The sequence below is a fragment of the Vitis vinifera genome, chromosome 6 (genome assembly GCF_030704535.1).
Source record: "Vitis vinifera cultivar Pinot Noir 40024 chromosome 6, ASM3070453v1".
Lineage (NCBI taxonomy): Eukaryota > Viridiplantae > Streptophyta > Magnoliopsida > Vitales > Vitaceae > Vitis > Vitis vinifera.
In genome coordinates this window covers 21,950,738-21,972,817 of record NC_081810.1, presented here as the reverse complement: position 1 = coordinate 21,972,817, position 22,080 = coordinate 21,950,738, and the positions used below count along the sequence as shown (strand labels likewise).

Genomic DNA, 22,080 nt, shown 5'->3' with positions numbered 1-22,080 from the left:
TGTGGCATTGGTGCCCTTATATACCTCGGCTTTTTCCCTAACATTGGAATGGAACGTTACTACTTAATTAATACAATAGTCCATAGTACCCACCTATTTTTCAAACTTTGAATATATTGGCGGGTAATGCCCATTGAAGTGAATATTTTTCCCGCCCTATTATATGCCCTTTATATCCTTTCTGCCCATCAAATATCAAACATAAGTGCCACCTTAACCTTTTTCATAACACCCACTCCAATTACGTACCGGTTCGCCACTATCTCTGAGTCAACTCCTGGTTACACCGAGTCAACCCTGAGTTAGATATATCCTGATTTCTTTTTTTAAATAAATTAATCGTTTCCTGGAATTTATTCCGGTGTGGCCTTGCTGCTTAAGTTATTTCTGTGGTAACACGTGGACGGACGAATAATCTTTTGCCAAATTGGATCTCGAGATCGAAATTATAAAATTTTGATAATCATATTTTCTATTTTTATCCGTTTCTTGAATTTTTATATTAGAAGAAACTATTATAAAAAAAACTAAGAACAAAAATAGAATATAAGAAAAAGTATTACTAAAAAATGATCTATTTGGAAACTACTTTTAAAATAGTCCTTTTTTTTTTGCAATTTATTTTATTTATTATTTATTATTTATTTAAGATAGTAGTTTCTGAGAACACAATATTATTTTTATTTATTTCCTAAGTGTTATTTTTAAAATAATCATATAAAAAAGATTAATAATAAATAATTATATATAAAATTTATATTTAAGAAATATTTGAAAACACGGAAAAAAGTTGAAAATTTTTCATGTTTTTAAACAAACTTTTATTCCAAAAAATATAAAAAAACTATTTTTTAAAAACTATTTTTGAAAACATTCTTAAATAAACTCTAATAGTTTTTGGAATTTTTTTAAGAATAATTATTCAAAAATAAATTTTGAGAACAGATGGTTTTTAAAAACAAAACTTTGTTGAAAATTTAAATATTAAAAACATTTTTCTCAATTTATTTCCCTTAAAAATATAATGTATTTATGTGTAATACAAGATTTTTTAAAATATTTTTTATATTTTCAGTTACTATTCAGAACATTGTACAAAAATAATTAAAAACATATAAAATTTATCCTAAAATAAAACCATTTTTAAATAATTTTCTTTTTGATTTTCATTAGAAGTTTTCCTACAACATAAAACATTTTTCATAATAATTTTTAAAGAAACCTTAATCCCTTAATCTTTTATGCCATCTTGTTATTTTATATATTTTTCACGTCTTACCACAATTCATAAGGCATGTACATCATTTTTTTCCGACTAAATAATAAAAATAATTATTTATTTATTTATTTTTCTTGTTTACCATAACCCGGGCAAAGTTATAAAATAAGTTAGAGGAATAATAATTTTAGGAGGAGCCAAAATGAAGTAAAAACTAGTTGCATAACTATGCAAATGTTTAGACTCTTGAGACTTCACCCTCGTAAACCCATAAAACTTAAAAGGAAAATTTAATAACATAGTGAATGTAGAAAAGTTTTTAGATTTGTAGTGTCACTTCAAGTCCAAATTTAAGAAAAATTATTTGAGTGATATTATTTTTCAAAAATTTATTTGGAAAAAGTTAAAATATAATTAAGAAACTAGAAAGTGAAAATGCTAAAATTTATATAATATGTGGAGGATCCCAAATCTCCCAATGGGCTTGGGTTTTTGTGTTTGGGCTTCAAGTGCCTAGGCCACCTTAGTCCATCCATACCCAAAAGACATTTTAGGTGAATTTTCCATCAACCGAAAATTTCAATAGATTTACAAATTTTGTTGATTTTCTATGAACATTAAAAATTTCTATATATTTTAAAAATACCTCCCATTGGCCATCACCATAGGATAAAAATGGAGAGGCCACAATAGTTACCAAAGACAGCCCGCACCATAGTCTTCCTCTGTTCGATTTTTAAATATTATTTCTCATTTTGGGGGCGAATTTTGGAACAAATCGGTCAAAACGGAAACCAGTGTCGGTCGGACGAGTTCCGAGTTGAAAATCTGGACTCACTGAGTTCCGAGTCGCGTAATCAAACACTTCGTGGCAATTTAACTCGGTATAGTTGTCTCTCTCTCCCTCTCCACAGAAGCCACCAAAGGCGTCTTCAATGGCGGTTATGAAACCCTAACAAGGTACCATTTATTCTTTCGTTGGTCTCTTTTTCTATCCCCATTTTATATATTCTTCCCCAAAATGTCTCGTATTCAAATCTAGTTTTAAAATTGGTCAATTTTGTGTTTTCTGACAACCATCACGTTGTTGTTTTTTAGGGTTTTCTGTTTGTTTGATAGGATCTCTAAAAAGAGCCTTAGATTTTGTGCTATAAGGATTGGTTTTTTGAGGTTAAGTGAGATTTTTGGAACCCTAAGGATTTTTTTTTTTTTTTTTTTTGGAGTTGGGTTTAATCTAGGGTTTCGATAAGTCGATGGAAACTGTGGTCACCAGATCGGAGCGTCGAGGGCGGAAAAGGAGAAGGATCGATGTGCAAACTGTTGCCGTTGATGGACAAGCTGGTGATGAAACAAAGCGGGCAAGATCGAATGTGTTGGTGGGTCAATATGTGTTAAAGGAATTTGAGGGTAACGGAATATTTCTTGGCAAGATTATGTATTATGATGGTGGATTGTATAGAGTTGATTATGAAGATGGGGATTGTGAGGATTTGGAAAGCAGTGAACTTTGCAGCTTTATTATGGAGGATGCTTATTTTGATGATGATTTGACTGAAAGGAGGAAGAAATTGGATGAGTTGATATTAAAGAGAAAGAATATTTCAGCAATGAAATTGGTGGAGTCTGGGAATGGTGTGGAGAGAGTAGAAGCATCGTTGGTCAGTGACTTGAGTGATGTGCCCATTCATGAAGTTGATAGTGTAGAACTGGATGGTGAAGCAGACTCGTCTAGTGATTCTTGTGAATATGCACGGGATCGAGAATTTGGCTCAGATGCTGAAACTCCAATGGTGCCACCACCACAATTGCCTCCTTCATCAGGGAATATAGGTGTGCCGGAGGAGTATGTGTCACATCTTTTCTCTGTGTATGGTTTCTTGCGCTCATTTAGTATTCGTCTGTTTTTGAGCCCATTTGCACTCGATGATTTAGTGGGGTCGCTTAATTGTACTGTTCCAAATACCTTGTTGGATGCAATTCATGTTGCTCTCTTGCGGGTGGTAAGACGGCATCTTGAAGCTTTATCTTCTTCTGGGTTAGAGCTTGCATCAAAATGCTTGTGGTATTTATACTCTCTTATCATATCTTTTCTTTGTTTAATTATGGAAATCCAACGTGTTTTTTTGCTTATTAGGTAAGATTGAATAAAGAGCATATCGTCTTATTACGGATAATGTTTTGGTGGGTGTTAGTGTTTCACTAGTTTCCCTCTTGTTCAATGCCAAAATTTATTTATTATACCAAGTGTTTATAGTGATGCTTTAATTCAGGGAGATCTTCATATGGGAATAAAATATCTTGCCCATTCGTTTGTTGACTGAGGAACATAGTTTTAAAAGGTGCGCTTAAAGTACGCCTAGGCTCAAGGTGTGCTTAGAGTGCGCCTAGGCTCAAGGTGCAACCACTCGCTAGCTATAGTGCTTTGCTTGCCAAGACATGCACCTTGTTGAAGAGGCGTGCCTTGTCCACTTTACTTTTCATTTTTAAACACTTTTATTCTTAAAATTTATAATTGTATATTAAAATTTATATAATTTCATTACTTTTTTTGTTGAATTTTTCTTTTAAATGTTTAAAATTTTAACTTTTTTTATTGATTGAATTGGATTTTGGATCATATTTTATAAAATTGATATGCATACTAGGTCAGGTTTCACTTCACTTAGGCGTGTGCCTTGTGTCCAAGTTGTAGGATACTTTTGTGCCTTAAATGCGTCTTGTGCTTTTTAAAACTATGCTGAGTAATTGAGGAAAAGAGATGAAAACAGAATATGAATATATCTTTTAACTTGCTTGAGTGGAAAATTTTGTTTTATTGGGTCCTAATAAAAACCTAATGCTATGTTTGGGAACTTTTCTCGAAACCACCCCCCCCCTTTTTTTGAGAAAAAATGAAAACATGAGAACACAACAGGTTTTTGAGAATTGTTCTGAATACAAAGTGTTTTCTGGAAACATATTCTAGTTGCTTTAACTTGTTTTTTGGGTTTTTTCTTTTTCAAATAATTATACAAATTTGATGAATGATTGAAAATAAAGCACTATTGATAAAGTTTGTTTTAAGACATATTTGGAAACAAAAGAAAATAGGTTGAAAACATTTCAAATTCCCAAACAAACTTCTATTCTAGAAAATTTAGAGAATTGCTTTTGAAAATTGTTCTCAAAAACTGTTTTTTAAGAACTGTTTTCAAAAGCATTCCAAGCAGGCCCTTAATTTCCTCCTTTTACATTTTCTTATAGCAGCCAAATGGTTCATCTTGGAAGCAGTTAATACCACTTTATGTTTTCTCCTTGTTAAAACATATATTTTCTATAAGATGCTTTTGTTGTCCAATTCTCATTCATAACAGCTATAATTGATTTTATACTGTTACCTGCAGGTGCATTGATTGGAGCTTGGTCGACACATTAACTTGGCCTGTTTACTTGGTCCAATATCTAACGATAATGGGATATACAAAGGGACTTGAGTTGAAAGGTTTTTATGCTGATGTATTAGACAGGGAGTATTACACCTTATCTGCTGGTAGGAAGTTGATTATTTTGAAAATCTTGTGTGATGATGTCTTAGACTCCGAGGAGCTACGAGCAGAGATTGACATGCGTGAGGAATCTGAAATTGGAATAGATCCTGATTCAGTTACTAATTTTCCCCCTGAAAATGGGCCAAGAAGGGTCCATCCCAGATATTCCAAAACTTCTGCTTGCAAGGATCAAGAAGCTATGCAAATCATTGCAGAAAGCCATGAGACGAAGTTATCTCGTAACTCAAATTCTTTGGGTTTTAAAACCACTGAACTGGACGTGAATGCAGCTGATGATCAAGATGTGAATGGTGATGAGTGTCGGCTCTGTGGCATGGATGGGACCTTGCTTTGTTGTGATGGGTGCCCATCGGTGTATCATTCTAGATGTATAGGTGTGAGTAAAATGTTTATACCAGATGGACCATGGTTTTGCCCAGAATGTACGATTGACAAGATTGGGCCAACTATTACTGTGGGAACATCGCTAAGAGGAGCAGAAGTTTTTGGAATTGATGCATTTGAGCAAGTTTATTTGGGTACCTGCAATCACTTACTAGTGTATGTTCTCAACAACTTTTATTTTAACCCCCATCTTTTTTGAAGTAATTTATATAACTCAAACATCTCATGGACCTACATGGTGGTATTGGAGTCATTTAGACCTCTATATGCAGGACATATGGCCACTAGATTCAAGTCCCCATATAGTTAGATTACCCTTTCAGTCCAGTTTAGTTTCTATTTCTTTTTCTATTGTTCCTCATCCTTGATTTATCTCTTGAATCAATGTGGTTGGTTTTTTATATCTGTTGAAATCTATGGTTGCAGGCTCAAGGCTTCTATTGATGCAGAAACATGTGTGAGATATTACCACCAGAATGACATTCTCAAAGTCATTCAAGTACTTTATTCATCTGAGCAATATGCAGCCTTATATTCAGGAATATGTAAAGCAATTTTGAAGTATTGGGAAATTAAAGAGAATGTATTGTTGGTGCCTGAAATTGTTGAAATGGATCCAACTTTAGCAAACAAAAAGGATGGTGCAACAATTCGCCCTTTATCACTTCCTCCTCCTGGCATTGTAAACCAGAAAGTTCTAGATACAGTAGTTGAAGGCGAGAACTGCTTGAGTAGTATAACTGAAAGTAATATAAAAAATGTAGCAGTATCATGTATTGAGACCTCGTGGGATACAATGACCAGAACTGGCTACCTTGGTCTTCAGAGGAACAGTGATACTACAGCAAAACAAATTTGTCCCCTAATGATCCCAAAGCTGCCTGAGCAGATTAAAATGGAATCTACCATGTCAACTAGTTCAACTAGCCAGCAGGTTGATCGATCTGATTTAACTCAGCAAAGTTTGGCTGACAGGTCAAGTGGGATGGACTTTGCTACATGTCTCTCAGGAAACAGCAACAGCAGTAACAGTGGATATATGACTGGTGTGTGTTTTCCAGAGAACTTGTCTTCTCAAAGTAAAAGTGGTAACCTTAGAATTGTTGGCAGAGTTAAGAGAAATACAGTTGATGATTGCACATACATGGGTGCTTTCTTCAAATCTTATGCATACATAAATAATTATGCCCATGGTGATTTTGCTGCGAGTGCTGCTGCTAATCTGGCCATTCTTTCATCAGAAGAAAATCGGGTTTCTGAGGTTCAGGCTTCAAGTAATCCCAGGAAAGTCTTGTCTGCTAACATCTCTCTGCAGGTAAAGGCTTTTTCATCAGTAGCAAATCGTTTTTTCTGGCCAAATTCTGAGAAGAAGCTTGTGGAGGTTCCAAGGGAGAGATGTGGTTGGTGTCTTTCTTGCAAGGCTTCTGTTTCAAGCAAGAGAGGATGTCTATTAAATTCCGCTGCCTTGAATGCCATTAAAGGTGCCATGAAGATCCTTGCTGGAATTCGCCCTTTGAAGAATGTAGAGGGGAATCTTCCTAGTATCGCAACATATATTTTATACATGGAGGAGAGTTTGTCTGGTCTAGTAGTTGGCCCATTTTTGAGTGCAACTTGTAGAAAACAATGGCGAAGACGAGTAGAACAAGCTTCAACCTACAGTGTGATAAAGGCCCTCTTGCTTGAAGTAAGTCATCTCCTTTCTGGTGTGTTTCCAGCATGTTACATTCCAATTTTATTCACCTACTAATGAAGCTTCTGGTGATGAAACACTTGCTTGGTGTTGATTTCTATTAATTTTTATTTTTTAGGTGTCCTATATTTATTGCTTTTCTATTATATACAAATATGCCATCAATTTTTTTAGCAGAAACAAACATTTTCATTAAAAAATTAGAATACAAGAGAACGATGAGAAATCCTTTCGAATAATAAAAAACCTGATAGAAAACAGAGGAATAGATGTGCACTCCAATAGACATCAAACAACTCAACATTGCTATTTTAATATTTTGATCTACATATCAAAATCCAATCAAGTTGAATAATGTTGAGAGGATGCACATGAAAGTTGTAGTAGTAGAGGACTAAAAAGATGAATAGAAATAGACTAGATCCCATATCATCTCAAAATACCTCTATTTGTCCTCAAAGATCCTTGCATTTCTTTCCCTCCATACTATCCAAATCAATTGAAGGCAAGTGATTTGGCATAGAACTTTGCCTCTAGTAGTGTTCCTCAAACTCTTAAAAGAAATCGTCAACATTACTAATACTTCTAGAAGGAACCCAATCCAAATTGGCTAGTCTAAATAGCTTGTGCCATAATTCCAAAGTCATTGGACAGTCTAAAAAGTGGTGATCTACTGGTTCTCTACTTATACACAATGCAACAATCTAGATTAAGAGCTTTGAAAGGTCTTCTCACTTGAAGCAAGTCATTGGGTATTAACCTTCTTGTTGGCCATTAAGAATGAATATACCATCATTTCGGTGCTTTGGAATGATAGAAATTGTCCCTATGAAAAGGTTGGAAATTTTTTGGCGAACATGAAATGGATTGTGTACTTGTGGCATTGGTTGGTTACTAAAGAATTCCTTTGCATTTCAATCTATGAAATTACTAAAGACTAGGTGATAGGCCCTTCTTGTCTAGAAAGGCCTTTTGGCACTCTTTGTCCATTAGTTGCTTGGAGTTTTTTGCTTTGTTTGTTTTCTTTTTGTGGTGGTGGTGGCTATTTTGCCAAGGAGGGTACTTCATGTCTCTGTTGCGTATGCCATGAGTGGTAAGATTGAGACTTGAGAAAATACAAAGCGACTTTCTTTGAGGCGGGGTGATGGAGAAGAAGCCTCATCTTGTAAAGTGGGAGATTGTTTGTTTAGATAAAAAAAAGAGCCGTTTGGGTGTTAGATGCCTTTCTCAACTCAATAGAGCCTTTTTAGGTAAATGGAGTTGGCGCTTAGCGGAAGAAAAGGGGACTCTTTGCGAACAAGTGATTAGTAGGAAGTATGGGGTAGAAGAAGGGGGGTGGTGTACCTGAGAAGTAAGGGAGGGGTATGGTGTGGGGTTTTGAAAGGAAATTAGGAAGGAATGACCTTTAATGAAAAACAATTTTGTTTTCTTCTTGGGGGATGGTAGAAGAGTAAGATTTTGGGAGGATAGGTGGTGTGGAGACGATGCTCTAAGTCTTTCTTTCCCTTCTTTGTTTGCTTTGGCGACCTCAAAAGAGGCGTGAGTGGCAGAGGTTTGGGATGCTTCGAGGGAGGAGGGGGGTTGGAATCCACGTTTTTCTAGGCCGTTTAATGATTGGGAGATGGTGTAGAGATTCCTTTTCTCCTTGCAAGGGAAGAGGGTGGTTACTAACATGGAGGATAGGATACGATGGAAAGTGGCTAAGGATGGTAATTTTTCTATTAAATCCTTTTATAGCGCTATGGAGGGTAGTAGTATAGTCCTGTTCCCGAACAACATTATTTGGAGCCCTTGTGTTCCTACTAGAGTTGGTTTTTTTGCTTGGGAAGCTTCATGAGTTAAAACTTTAACTAGCTACTTCCTTTCTCTGTTTAAGATTCCAGCTTTAGTGGTTGCAAAAGTCGAGAGGATGCAAAGGGACTTTCTTTGGTCAAGGGTTGGGGAAGGCAAAAGAGATCATCTTGTTCGGTGGGATGCAATGTGCAAGTCGAGAGTAAAAGGGGGTTTGGGGATTGGGAAGATTCCTTTAAGGAATCGCGCTCTTTTAGGGAAATGGTTGTGGAGGTTTCCTAGGGAGAGTACAACTCTATGGCATTAGGTCATTCTTAGCATCTACGGGTCTCACTCAAATGGTTGGGATGATTTTTCCAAGTATACTCGGTTTGTCGTAGGAGATGGGGAAAGAATTCGCTTTTGGGAAGATTTGTGGTGGGGGGACTAGATCTTTAAAGACCAATATCCAAGACTATTTAGAGTAGTAATGGATAAAAATATTCCTATATCTTCAATTCTCGGTTCGGCTCGCCCTTTCTCATGGAACTTTAATTTCTATCGTAATCTAACCGATTCTGAGATAGAAGATCTAGAACGCCTCATGCACTCTCTTGATTGTATGAATTTATCCACTTTCGCTTCAGACGTGAGATTTTGGTCCTTATTGTCTTCAGGATTGTTTACAGTCAAGTCTTTCTTTACAGCCTTGTCCCAAATGCCTGATTCATCTCCACTTTTCCTCACTAAGTTTGTATGGAATTCTCAAGTCCCTTTCAAAGTTAAGGCCTTTGTCTGGCTTGTGGTACACAAGAAGGTAAAATACCAATGACTTGCTACAATTGAGGAGACCCCACAAAGCTCTTAGCCCTGACATTTGTAAGTTGTGTATGGAGCAAGGAGAATTAGCATATCATCTTTTCCTTCATTGTTCTGTGACGTTGGGGTTGTGGCACATACTTTTTTAGCTAGCCAAGATGGATTGGGTTCTTCCAAAAAGCATTTCAGACATGATGTTCATCAATTATTAAGGTTTTGGCAAGTCCAAGAGAGGGGTAGTTCTATGGCAAAACGCGTGCATAACTTTAATTTGGGTTGTGTGGCGGGAAAGAAATGTTAGGATATTTGAGGACAAAGCTAGGAATTCAGAGAATCTTTAGGACTCCATTCATTTCCTTGCTTCCTTTTGGGCTTTTTGTTCCGCGGGTTTTAAGGGCATCCCCCTTAACGTATTACAACTTGATTGGCTAGCAGTGTGTAGTTCCAATGGGACGGTCTAGTGTATTGTTATTTTTTCGTGTTGTTTAGTTTTTCTTTTGGTGGGAGGATTCCTCATCCTCCTTTTGTACTTCTTTTTCTATCAATATATTCACACGTGGTTTCCTATATATAAAAAAAAAAGAGTTAAAACTTTAACTTTGGATCAACTAAAGAAGAGGGGTTGGTCACTTCTGAATAGATGTTTCCTTTGTTGTGCTATTGAAGAGTCTATTGATCACCTTCTAATTCATTGCACCAAGGCTAGGGTTTTGTGGGAGTTGTTGTTTACCCTTTTTGGTGTGCTGCGGGTTCTTGCTTCGTCAATTAAAGAGATCCTTCTTGGGTGGCATGACTCGTTTGTGGGCAAGAAGCGAAGAAAGGTTTGGAGAACAGCCCCTTTGTGTCTCTTTTGGTCTGTTTGGAAGGAAAGATATAAGATTACTTTTGAAAATGAGGAGTTTTCGATCCAAAGGATGAAATATTCTTTTGTTTGTAATTTTTGGTCTTAGACAAAGTTGTGTATAGATGAATGACCTAATTTTTTGATTAACTTTTTTGATTGGTTAGGCTCTAGATGAGGGCGGATGAGTTTTTTGTACGCCCTTTTATTTTGTTTTTTGCCTATAGGCGTCTGTTGTATACTTCCTATATGCTTTGGGTTGGTTGTTGGGCGCCCTTTTCTTATTAATATATCCTTCTTCTGTGCCTTTGCCTATGAAAAAAAAATTTGTCACAGAGGGAGCCTTAGAGTTGAATATTAATTGTTGCTTCCTAGGCAATCTTAGGTCTATTGTTACTAGGTGGTTCTTTTCAAGGAGATTTGACATCTATCATGTTTGATTTCTCAGGACTCGAAGGTTATGAAGATTTTTTATAGATGAAACTTGTTAGGCTTTTAGAGAGGTAAAAGAGGCATTTTGAGCCTTTGGATTGAAGGGTTATGCAACAATCCCAATTGGGTGGTATGGATTGTTTCAAGATCATTGGAGATATTTGTACTACTTGTTTGCAACTTATGATCTTTGAGGACTTTTGGTGGGTCTATTATAGGGTCAAAAGGGAAGGTTCTTAGGGATTTCTCAAAGCCTATTGTCCTCGTTGGGCCACATTGTTGAATATGTTTCAGGTAGCTATGATGGGTATTAGAGACCTCATTGTGGAGGATCCTTGGTTTATCTTGGGTCTCTAGGGGGGGTTTGTTAGGCTTTGGGTATATATATATATATATTTTTTTTTTTATGGGTGTTAGGCTTTGGGTATATGACTAGTGGGTAAGGTGGATTTGTCATATAGATGTTTGAGCTACTTTAGTGTAGAAGTGAAGTTTAGCTAATGGATTAGTCAAGTGGGTTCGCTTCTCAAATTTGTTTTCTTTTTAGGAATTCTTCCTCTTTGAGCTTACTCCTTTTTTTGTGTGTTTGTTTTATGATGTCTTTGGTTTTGGGTTTTGGTTTCTTTGTTTTGCTCTTATTTTTCTTTATGTTATGGTTTTCTAATCTTTCAAACAATCATATGCATCTTTTTTTCTTTCTTTCATTCTAAAATTATGCTAAATCATTTTTTTTCCTTTTTCCTTTTTCCCAAATCTATGGTCTTTGTGCTCCCCTAACCCACACTTACTCATACATTAACGCCTCTTCGCTTATTACTCTTTGTTTTTTCAATTTTTCTTTCTCTATTGCTTTATTAAGGTTGCAAACATAAGATTCAAAAAATGACTCTCTTTCTCTCTCTCTCTCTCTCTTTTCTCCATTTTCTTCCACTACCACAATAGCTAAGCTAAGAGGTACCTCCTCTTATGTGAACTTCTTGTTGGCATAGTTGTTAAAAACTTATGATACAACGATATGATACATTTTTATTTTTTGGAAATTGATATGTATTGTAATTTGTATCTTATTTTAAAGTGTGTCTTATGATACATATACGATACACGATACGATATGTGATATTTTGATACAATGATACATACATCTTCAACTATTTTCTATAATTTAAAAAAAAAATCAAATTAATTTTTTTTGTTAAAAGAATTTATTATGTTAATTGTTCAAAATATACTAAAAGATTAAAAATTGATCATAAAAATGAGAAATAGGTAAAAAAATCTTATATGAAAAGTTGTATTCTTATTGTCATACGTCATATTAGAAGTCAAGTAAGTTTATAAAAGTAAGTTTATTTTTATAACGAATACTGGAGAATTTTCATTTGAATAGTTTGAATATTGATAATGAAAATGATGGTGATTAGTGAATAATTTTTTTTACTTAATATATATATTTTTTTTAATTTTTTAATTTCTTTTTTAATGGAAAAGGAATGATGACAAACCTAAAAAGCTATAACTTTAAAGATGACACATAAAGGCATACATATATATATATATGTGTGTGTGTGTGTGTGTGTGAATCAATTAACAACATAATAAGTGCATATGCCTTGTTAGAATTTTTTACTGAAAATTGAAGAGGTTTATTTTTGTGGATTATGTGATGAATCTATATATTAAAATTATATTTTGTTAATTTGAACTTGTTAAAAATTTAACATTCAATGTTTTCATATGATAGATATAATTTAACTCTTTAGATCCTATTATCTTCCCTAAATTGATTGTATATTACTCTATGCTCCATACTTTAAGTAGATATTCACACATATACATATTTTTCTATTTATTTTTCACTACATAAAATAACTTATGATGTATGATACGATATGATACACGATACACAAAAACAGAAAAACGACACACAATACGTTTTACGAGTTAACTATGGTGGTTGGGACTTTCTTCCTCTTTGTGCTCAATTATTTCTTCTTTGGGGTTCAGTTTGAGTTGTGCTTAGGCTTCCATGTGTTGCTTTCATTTTTTGCTTGTTCAAAGAATTTCTTATTTTTCCAAACGATCATACCTTTTCTTGCATACTAAAATTCCACAAAATGGGGAAGTTTTTCATATTTTGGTGGTTCTATGTCCCCTAAACCATAATAACTGGTACACCTGTTTGCTTATCATTTTCTTTTTTCTTTTTTTTAATTTTTTACTTTTAATTTTTTTTTGTTTGATAGGAAAGAGAAAAGAGATGTATTAAAACACCCCTAACAAAAAGGGGCCGTGCCTTATACACATAGGGGGTATACAAGAGGGGCCACAAAGGAGAAGAAACTGAACTACACAAAAAAACAGCCTGTACAAGAGCCTCCTAACCTCAACTTAAGCTATAAAAAAAATTACATCATGAACAATTTGCCAGCTGATTGGTGCCCTTGACCTCTCGTTAGGGACTTGATGAATGTTTCTTTCAATTTTTGATCCAAAAGCTCCTCCTGTTTGAAGGTCCAATTATTCTGCTCTCTCCAAACGCACCAAAACAAACAAAGGAGAGCTAATCTCCAAGCCTTCCTTTTATCCATCCCATGCAATTTCCATCCCATAAGGACTAAGGAGCTCCTAGACCTACTCTGGGAGAAGACCAATGCATTCTGAAGATTACCAATGGAAAACCCCATCGCAGACTGGTTTTATTGGAACAAGTAAAAATGTGGTTTGCTGATTCATCACTGGACTAATGATGATAATTAGAGTTATCGATTGTGTAGTGTTCTCTTAATCTAATACAACATAACTGGATCTATAAATTCACAGTTTCCCTGAGAAACAATAGTTTTTTTTTTGAGTAAAGAATCCACATATCCTCAAGTTTTCCATGAAAACAGCCTATCAATTTTTTTTTTTTGGCATGAAAATATGAACCAAAGGATGGCTGAGTTACTTTTTAATCTAGTAAGATTCTGCCTGTGACTGCTGAGGTTAGCTTACCACTGAGCCCATCGCTAGTTTTGTCTGGCTTGTTTGTTGACACTGTGCTTTGTCTTGTTCTGATCATTTCTTCTAATTGAACTTGGAAGGGTACATTCACTGTGTGTGGAACACCAAATGCAGAATTGAATTGAAAGAGGGAGAGCTTATAGCACTTGGGATCATAAGAGGGGGAATGTTGATATGGGGAAATAAATTGATATGGGGAAATAAACTGTTATTTGTGGCCTGTTCAGTTTAATTTGCTTTATTATTAGAGGGGGGGTGGTCAAAATGATAATTTTGGGATTATTTTAGTAACTCACTATTTTATATTCTTTTATTTGTTGTATGTGACATGTTGGACAAGATGGGGGACAAATTGTCATCTCTTCCTACGATAATAGTACTATAATAGTCATTTGGATTGTAAAAGTTGAGGTTAAAATTATTATCTCTTTCTGGTTCCTCATTCTTACCTTTGGTATGCCATGACAACCGGGGAAAATCACATCATTCCTGGACTCACTTTCCTGCGAGGTTGGCTATCTTATGTTTGACTAGATGGTAGTGTTATTATTCATGGGTCTTGGAATCTAACTAGTATTCTCTCAAGGGGGTTGACGTCTATGTTTTCTGATCCCTAAAGGTCTTCCAACTAGCGATAACAACTTTCACAAGGATTTGGGAGAGTTCCATATTCGAGCTGTTCTTGTTTGATGATTCCACATCCCCTCTTGATTATTTGAGGCACATCATCCTAGAGTTAGAAGTGAAAACACATTAGCCAAATGCTTTATTTTCAAATTCCTAGCTTTGATCCCACTTTTAGGTAGGCAAATGTGATCTTAGATCATTTCATTCTTAAGGTCTAGGTTTTGGGTGCAAGTTATTGGATGGCATGATAGTTACTCAATTTACTATCAAGAATGTTGAGAACTGGTCTATCTACTTAGCATTTCATGTCATAATAACAGATAAGTGGAGACTCAAGTGGAAACCCCTTCCAATTATGAAACTTCACTTTGATACTTGTTCACTGGGGAACCACACCAGATGGGGATTAGGGTAGTTATCAGAGATCACAATGGCAATGTGATTAGTACTCTCTCCAAACCTGTTGGTTTTGAGTTGGCCATTAAGGTGGAGGTTTTACCTTGATAGAAGTTCTGTCCGAGGCAAATGCTTTGAAGAACTTGTGGAGTGGAATTCAACAGTTGTTCTAGAGGAGCTTGGAGGTGAGATTCATGAATTTAAAAATATTGGTTCTCTTGAGGGTGTTGAGTTGCTGATTTTATTGGATGTGTGGGTCAGCCAATTCGTTAGCAGATCGATTGGCTAAGGAAGGAGCCTCCTTTTTTTTCCCTTTTTTTGTGGTTTGTGGGGGAGCCAGATTTCCTTCTCCTCAAGTGTTTGAGGAATTCTTTCCCCCTTCAGTGGTTGTAACTAGGTGTCAGTACGCAGAATTAAGGTCATTTCTTCAATTAGCTGTCCATTTCTAAGTTCATATCATTTGCAGTAGCTTCATGGATGTTACCTACCAAATAAAAGGCATGTTCAGGAAGACTATTTAGTTCTCTGGAAAGGATCACTTGAAACCCTCTAATTGTTTTTGCTAGACCAACACATTTCCCTGGAAAACTGGTAAATGCATCTGCTATAATTGTATCTTCTTTTGGTTTGTCTTGAGGAATAGTTTGTCCTGCTTTGATTTTTTGCTTTTATATTAATATATTCTTTTGTTTCATATGCAAAAAATGATGAATTTATGTTGTTTTATATGTACTATTTCTTGTTGATAGGAGCTTTTGGTTCTTATTTGCAGCTTGAGGAAAACATCCGCATTATTGCTCTTTCTGGGGACTGGGTTAAGCTGGTGGATAATTGGTTGGTTGAAGCTTCTGTGACCCAAAGTGCTACATCTGCTATTGGGTCAACTCAGAAACGTGGGCCTGGGAGACGTAGTAAGAGACTGTCTGGTGTATCTGAAGTTGCAGATGATAGATGCCTCGACAAAGATTTCACATGGTGGCGAGGAGGGAAACTATCAAAGCACATATTCCAAAGAGGGATTTTGCCACGCTCGGCAGTTAAAAAAGCAGCTCGTCAAGGTAGAATTAAACTTTTAATCCTTTCAATTACTTGCTTTCAGAAGAAAATGACTACTTTAGCTCTATTGTAGCATCTTTGCACTATAGAAAGCCGCTTTACATTGTTACAAATGTTATAAAGTAGGTGACAGGAGAAAAAATAATGGACTAATAGTTCTGTGGCCTACCAGGTGGTTCTAGAAAGATCCCTGGTATTTGTTATGCCGAAGTTTCTGAGATTCCTAAAAGAAGCAGACAGGTCATTTGGAGAGCTGCTGTTGAAATGAGTAAGAATGCGTCACAGCTTGCTCTTCAGGTTTGTTCATATTTACTCAGTGCTGTTATGATTATACTTCTTGCCCTTCTCTCCTATTTTGGATAGCATACTATTTGTTGCTCGGTCAGACAGATCCAATTTTGTGGTAAAGTTTGCAATATTCTAATCTTTAACAACAAAATATTTCCATTTTAATCAGGTCAGATACCTTGACCTTCATATAAGATGGGGTGATCTTGTTCGTCCTGAGCAGAACATCCAAGATGTTAAAGGTCCAGAAACAGAAGCTTCTGCTTTTAGAAATGCATTCATCTGTGATAAGAAAATTGTTGAAAACAAGATCAGATATGGGGTTGCCTTTGGGAATCAAAAGCATCTTCCTTCCCGTGTCATGAAGAATATAATAGAAGTTGAGCAAATCCAAGATGGAAATGACAAGTACTGGTTTTATGAAATGCGTATTCCTTTGTATTTGATTAAAGAGTATGAAGAAAGTGTAGAGACGCTTTTGCCATCAGATAAGCAGCCCTCAAATGTTCTATCCAAGTTACAAAGATTGCAGCTGAAAGCTTCACGTAGGGATATATTCTCCTATCTTATGCGTAAGAGGGATAACTTGGACAAGTGCTCATGTGCCTCATGTCAACTGGACGTTTTGCTTGGGTAATTAGTCTATTTTTTCTCTTCTTAGTTCTCTTTGCCAACTTGCCGTTTACTAACCTGTTCTCTGATGTGATTTTCAGGAGTGCTGTCAAATGTGGTGCATGCCAAGGTATACTCATTACCTAGCTATTGTATCTCCATATATTTTAGAATCTACATTTATATTACTGATGAATTGTAGAATATTAAAGTTCGTTCTCCAATTTTATTTTATTTTATTTTTCCAAAGTTCTCCATTCTGAACTAACCTGAGATGTCTTACATAGTTTTTTCCATTCCTACAATTACCACTGTCAATCTTTACAAATATCCATACCTAAAGGTACATTCACTCTATCCCTATTAAGTGGGGCAGGGCCTTGGTGTCCACCACTCTGGTCTTATAATTTCCAACTACAGCACTTGCTTTGCCACTGCTCTACTTGTTTTGAACTTCGAACCTCATCTCCTATTCTCTCTTCATTTGAGAAAAAAATTGTGTATGTAGTACTTGCCAATCTGTAGAGAAATAAAGAACCAAACTGACTTGTTCCTGTGCAGATCTTGAACTTCTTATATAAACTTAGATGGCTTAGGGTTCTTTTTTTTTTTTTTCTTTTTAAACATTAATAAATTTTAGAAATATAAAGAAGAAAGAAAAATTTGTTGGGTCTCCAATATTTCTATTTGTTTTATTTTATCTCGTTAAAGAAGGAAAACAATGAGAATGCAATGTCTAGAAGGTCAATGCACTGCAAATTTAATAAATTTTCAAAAATCTTGTTAGGTCTTTAAAAATCTAGATGGCCTTTACCCTGACATTTGAAGACAAAAACCCAGTCCTGTTCAACTTCTAGATATCTTGCGAAGGTAAAAATAGGTAGAATAATTTTCCAAATATAGTTAAAATTAGTTTAATTAAATAAAATAAGAGAACTTGTAACCTCTCTCCTCCTCCCCACCATGTACACACACCCTTTCCATCAGCAAAACATTCCTTTCACAATTTCAAATGTTTGTGAAGAAAATTAAAACTTGGTGTTGAAATAAAACTTTTTAAAGAAAGTTGGATGGCTTCAATCTTTTTTCGTTTTTTTTTTGGGAGAACCTCAAAATAACCACCACTAACATAAAATCATTATTTTTATTGAAATGTAAAATTTAGCTGTTATACAATTATCTAAACTAAAAAAAATACAGCTAATGTTAAAGCTCAGGGAGGTTTCTAATATTTACCCCCTTATTTTGCCTATCACAATTATTCAGAAGGCAGTGGCAGTATTATCTTATAAGGTGTTCTACTCATTTATTGTATTGTTGTCAGGTTATTGTCATGAGGACTGTACCATAAGTTCAACAATCCAATCGACTGAGGAAGTTGAGTTCTTGATCACCTGTAAGCAATGTTACCATGCTAAAACTCCCACTCAAAATGAAAACAGTAATGACTCTCCCACTAGTCCCTTGCCCTTGCTAGGGAGAGAATATCAGAATACAGCGACAGCTCCAAAAGGTTCAAGGCAAAAAGATTATAGTCAACCATTAGCATATGTTAGAGCTCCAGAGAATTGTTCCAATATGCAACAAACCGCTGCGGGTTCTAGTTTGGCAACAAAAAGCCGACGCAAGCCATGTTCCTGGGGTCTCATATGGAAGAAGAAAAATGTCGAAGATTCTGGGATTGATTTTAGGCTCAAAAACATTCTTTTAAGAGGCAACCCAGATACAAACTGGTCAAGACCTGTTTGTCATCTGTGCCATCAGCCATATAATTCAGATCTGATGTATATTTGCTGTGAGACCTGCAAAAGTGAGCCTGCTCTAGATAACATATGTTACTGTTTTTTGTCTTTTTCTGTTTTTAAAGTTCAATTGTCTTGTTTTTATAATATTCATGCATTCATTTTGCTGTTATTTGTAGATTGGTACCATGCTGAAGCTGTCGAACTTGAGGAGTCAAAAATCTTAGAAGTGGTGGGATTCAAATGTTGCAAATGCCGGAGGATAAGATCACCTGTGTGTCCTTATATGGATCAGGAATTAAAAAAAGTAGAGGTCAAAAAGCCTCGTTTGAGGACCTCAAAGTCAGGAAATCCTGGAATGGACTCTATTTCTGGACCCATTTTTGAACATCTGAAAGAGTGGGAACCCAATACTCCAATGTCACAAACTGAAGAGGAAGTCGTTGTTGAAGATGATGATCCTCTTCTTTTTTCTCGTTCAAGAGTGGAGCAAATCACAGAGCATGATACAGAAGTGGATTTTGAGCGGAATGCTGCTGGGCCAGGGCCACAGAAACTGCCAGTCAGAAGACATATGAAGCGTGAAAATGAAGTGGATGGTCTTTCCGGGAATGATCAATGTCAGATAGAATCAAACCATCATTTGAATACTGCAGAGCTAGCATCATCTCCTCATCTGGAATGGGATGCTTCCATTGATGGGCTTGAAGATGAGATGATATTTGACTATGAAAATATGGAGTTTGAACCCCAGACTTACTTTTCTTTTACGGAGCTGCTGGCTTCTGATGATGGTGGCCAGTTGGAAGGAATTGATGCATCGAACTGGGAAAATTTGTCATATGGAATATCACAGGATAAAGTTCCTGAACAATGTGGAATGGGTACCTCTTGTAATCAGCAGCAACCTACAAATTTTGAAGAGCCAGCAGTTAATATTATGCAATGCCGCATGTGTTTAAAAACAGAGCCTTCTCCTAGTCTTTCTTGCCAGATCTGTGGCTTATGGATACATAGTCATTGTTCACCTTGGGTTGAGGAGTCATCTTGGGAGGATGGCTGGAGGTGCGGCAACTGCCGAGAATGGCGGTAACCAATCTCACCTGTCAGGTTTTGGGTGGTGGTCAGCTCTTCAATTTCAAGTGAGTTTCATTGCAGTGAGTTTCACAGTTGACAGGTTGGATGATGAAAGCAGGATTATATTTTTTGAGAGGAAAGACCATGATGGGCAAGTTCATTCATCATCTCTATTTGTTGTAAGGCATGATGATGGACCCTTGGTGAAGTTGTTTCTTCAAACTCACACCGACTCCCTCACTGGTATAAGTCCTGTGTTGATTAAGATAAGATGGCTGCTGCTTTCAGGCAAGTTTTTTTCTCTTCCCTGTTTCTTTCTGTGGATGGAATCTAGTCTAATTGACTTTCCAATTTGTATGGTTGGTTGGCTTCATGAACGTTAACTGTTATGCTAGTTGAATTTGCACATTAGTTCCCTTAGCTAGTTATGGGGAACGCAAGAATCATTTCACAAGCTACCACTTATGCGCGGATTCCAAAGGATAAGCAGGTTGTTTTTTGTTTTGTGCTTATCTGATCCAGTTAGATTGTATAGATCAATCCTGTCATAAATTCTTTTTTGAGATCAGTAAGGATTGAAGATTACTTGTGTGTTTTCTCTTTACCTCTGATACGAGAGAGGCTCTCTTTAATCAGTGCACTTTCAAATCAAATCAGAATTGGGATAAAATGATCATACGACAGAATATTCCGAAATAATCTATTCTCGGCTGTCCTAGACTCTTGCATGGTGTCAGATTTTTTTAGGTTGATTGGTTGGATATAATAAATGATAGGATAAGAGATAAATAATTTATCAAATCTCATATTTGGTTGAAATGAGATATGATAAGTTATTCAATTACTTCTTACTTCCTATTCTCAACTAAATATGTGATAAAATAAGTAATGAGGTACTACCTCTTTTTATACCTTCTATCTATGGTAATAATTCCAAATTGGGATATGGAATATAACTATATAAGTCTCATGAATTATAAATTTACATTCTTTTTTCATTTTTATTCCCTTTTATCCATTTTTATGTTACTCATTTTGTAACACAAATAATTTTGATTAGAAAAAATTAAATTGTAATTAAGAAAAAAACCCTATATATTGTGAAATTTTGAATTATTCTTATTCATAAAAAAAAATCTGGAGATACCATACGAATGAATTCAAATCTCCTAAGAGTGGTTGTACAAAAGAGGTCCTAAAAGGAGAAAAGGCCTAAGTCATACATGCTTTATTTGGTCATGTTGTACAAGATTATGAGAGATGTTGATTGTAAACTTATTATCACGATAGAGTCTCATAAGATGTGTCCATTTTATTTTAAGATCATCTAAAATAATTTTAAGCCATAACAATTCACAAAATTCCATGAGCCATTGCTTGGAACTTTGTCTCAACACTTGATCTTGTGACTATTGGTTGCTTTTTTACTGGGCCAAGTAACTAGGTTTCCTTTAAGAAAAATATAGGACCTTGACGTTGATATTCTATCTAAAATTGATCTAACATTATTTGCATTCATGTAAAGCTTTCAAGCACAACTCCATACCTAGTTTGAACAACAACCCTTTATCGAAAGTTCCTTTAAGGTAACATATGATCTGGTAGACATCATGGAGATGAGTCTTCGGGATTGTGTATAAATTGACTAATAATACTCACAACATATGCAATACCCGATCTAATATGGGTAGATGCCCACTAGTTGTTGGTACATGCCATGATCTACAGTTCCATCCTCTAAGGAATTGCTGAATTGTGGTTTGATGGTATGAGGGTTTCCATTGGCTTACATCCAAGTTTCTTGATTTCTTTGAGAAGATGAATAACATATTTCTATAGTGAAACAAAGATACACTCCTAGGAATGAGTCACTTCGATTCCTAGGAAATACTTAAATCTACCAAACTCTTTAGTCTCAAATTCTCTAGTTAAACATTGGTGAAAAGCCTTTTTTTCTCAAAGATCATTATAAAAAACAATGTTATCATCCACATACATTAACAAAGTTGTCACTCCTCGTGAAGTTGAATGCTTGATGAACGAAGTGTGATCACCCTGAGTTTGTATTTCATTGCTAACATCAATTTACAAAATCTCCTAAACCATGCTCTTGAAGATTGTTTTAAGCCATATAAGCTTTAATTTGCACACCTTGCTACTACTAAGAGCAATGCCAAAACCTGAAGGAATTTCCAAATAGATTTCTTCTTTTAAGTCTCCATGCAAAAATGCATTTTTTTTTTGGGTCAAATTGTTGTAAACTCTAACCAAAATTAGCCACCAATGATAATAACACCCTCATGGTATTCATCTTAGGTATGAGAGTAAAGGTTTCTTGGTAATCATCCTCATGGGTTTCCATGTGGCCTCTAACTACCAACCTAGCCTTACATTTTTTCAAAGACTCATGAGCTTTGTATTGTATGTACCCATTTACGCCCAATTGGTTTCTTATCCTTAAGGCAACTCTACTATTTCTCATGTTTTATTTTCTCCAAGGCCTCCATCTCAACCTTCATAGCTTGTCTCCAATTCTCATTATTAAGTGCCTCAGCAAGGTTTTTTTTGGAGTG

The 22,080-nt window shown here is 35.5% G+C and overlaps 1 protein-coding gene across 3 annotated transcripts; it reads left to right on the top strand.

Moving 5' to 3' along the window:
- The first annotated feature begins 1,982 nt into the window (after positions 1-1,982).
- Positions 1,983-20,111, top strand: LOC100243147 (DDT domain-containing protein PTM). Of its 3 annotated transcripts, none has more exons than XM_010653438.3 (10): positions 1,983-2,179; positions 2,458-3,281; positions 4,603-5,307; positions 5,578-6,838; positions 15,505-15,790; positions 15,961-16,085; positions 16,246-16,709; positions 16,790-16,818; positions 18,013-18,498; positions 18,610-20,111. In XM_010653438.3, the coding sequence occupies exons 2-10, from the start codon at positions 2,473-2,475 to the stop codon at positions 19,521-19,523; spliced, it is 5,079 nt and encodes a 1,692-aa protein (XP_010651740.1). In that variant the 5' UTR covers positions 1,983-2,179; positions 2,458-2,472; the 3' UTR covers positions 19,524-20,111. The 3 variants fall into 3 exon arrangements, with proteins under 3 accessions (XP_010651740.1, XP_010651737.1, XP_010651739.1); XM_010653435.3 differs by having other exon boundaries at positions 2,443-3,281; XM_010653437.3 differs by having other exon boundaries at positions 2,318-3,281.
- Positions 20,112-22,080: the final 1,969 nt, after the last annotated feature.

Excerpts from the sequence above, each read along its gene's own strand:
- LOC100243147 (XM_010653438.3), top strand. The coding sequence starts at position 2,473 with ATGGAAACTGTGGTCACCAGATCGGAGCGTCGAGGGCGGAAAAGGAGA. Across the intron at positions 5,308-5,577 it reads ACCTGCAATCACTTACTAGT|GCTCAAGGCTTCTATTGATG; the intron begins GTATGTTCTCAA and ends CTATGGTTGCAG. Across the intron at positions 16,710-16,789 it reads CAACTGGACGTTTTGCTTGG|GAGTGCTGTCAAATGTGGTG; the intron begins GTAATTAGTCTA and ends TGTGATTTTCAG.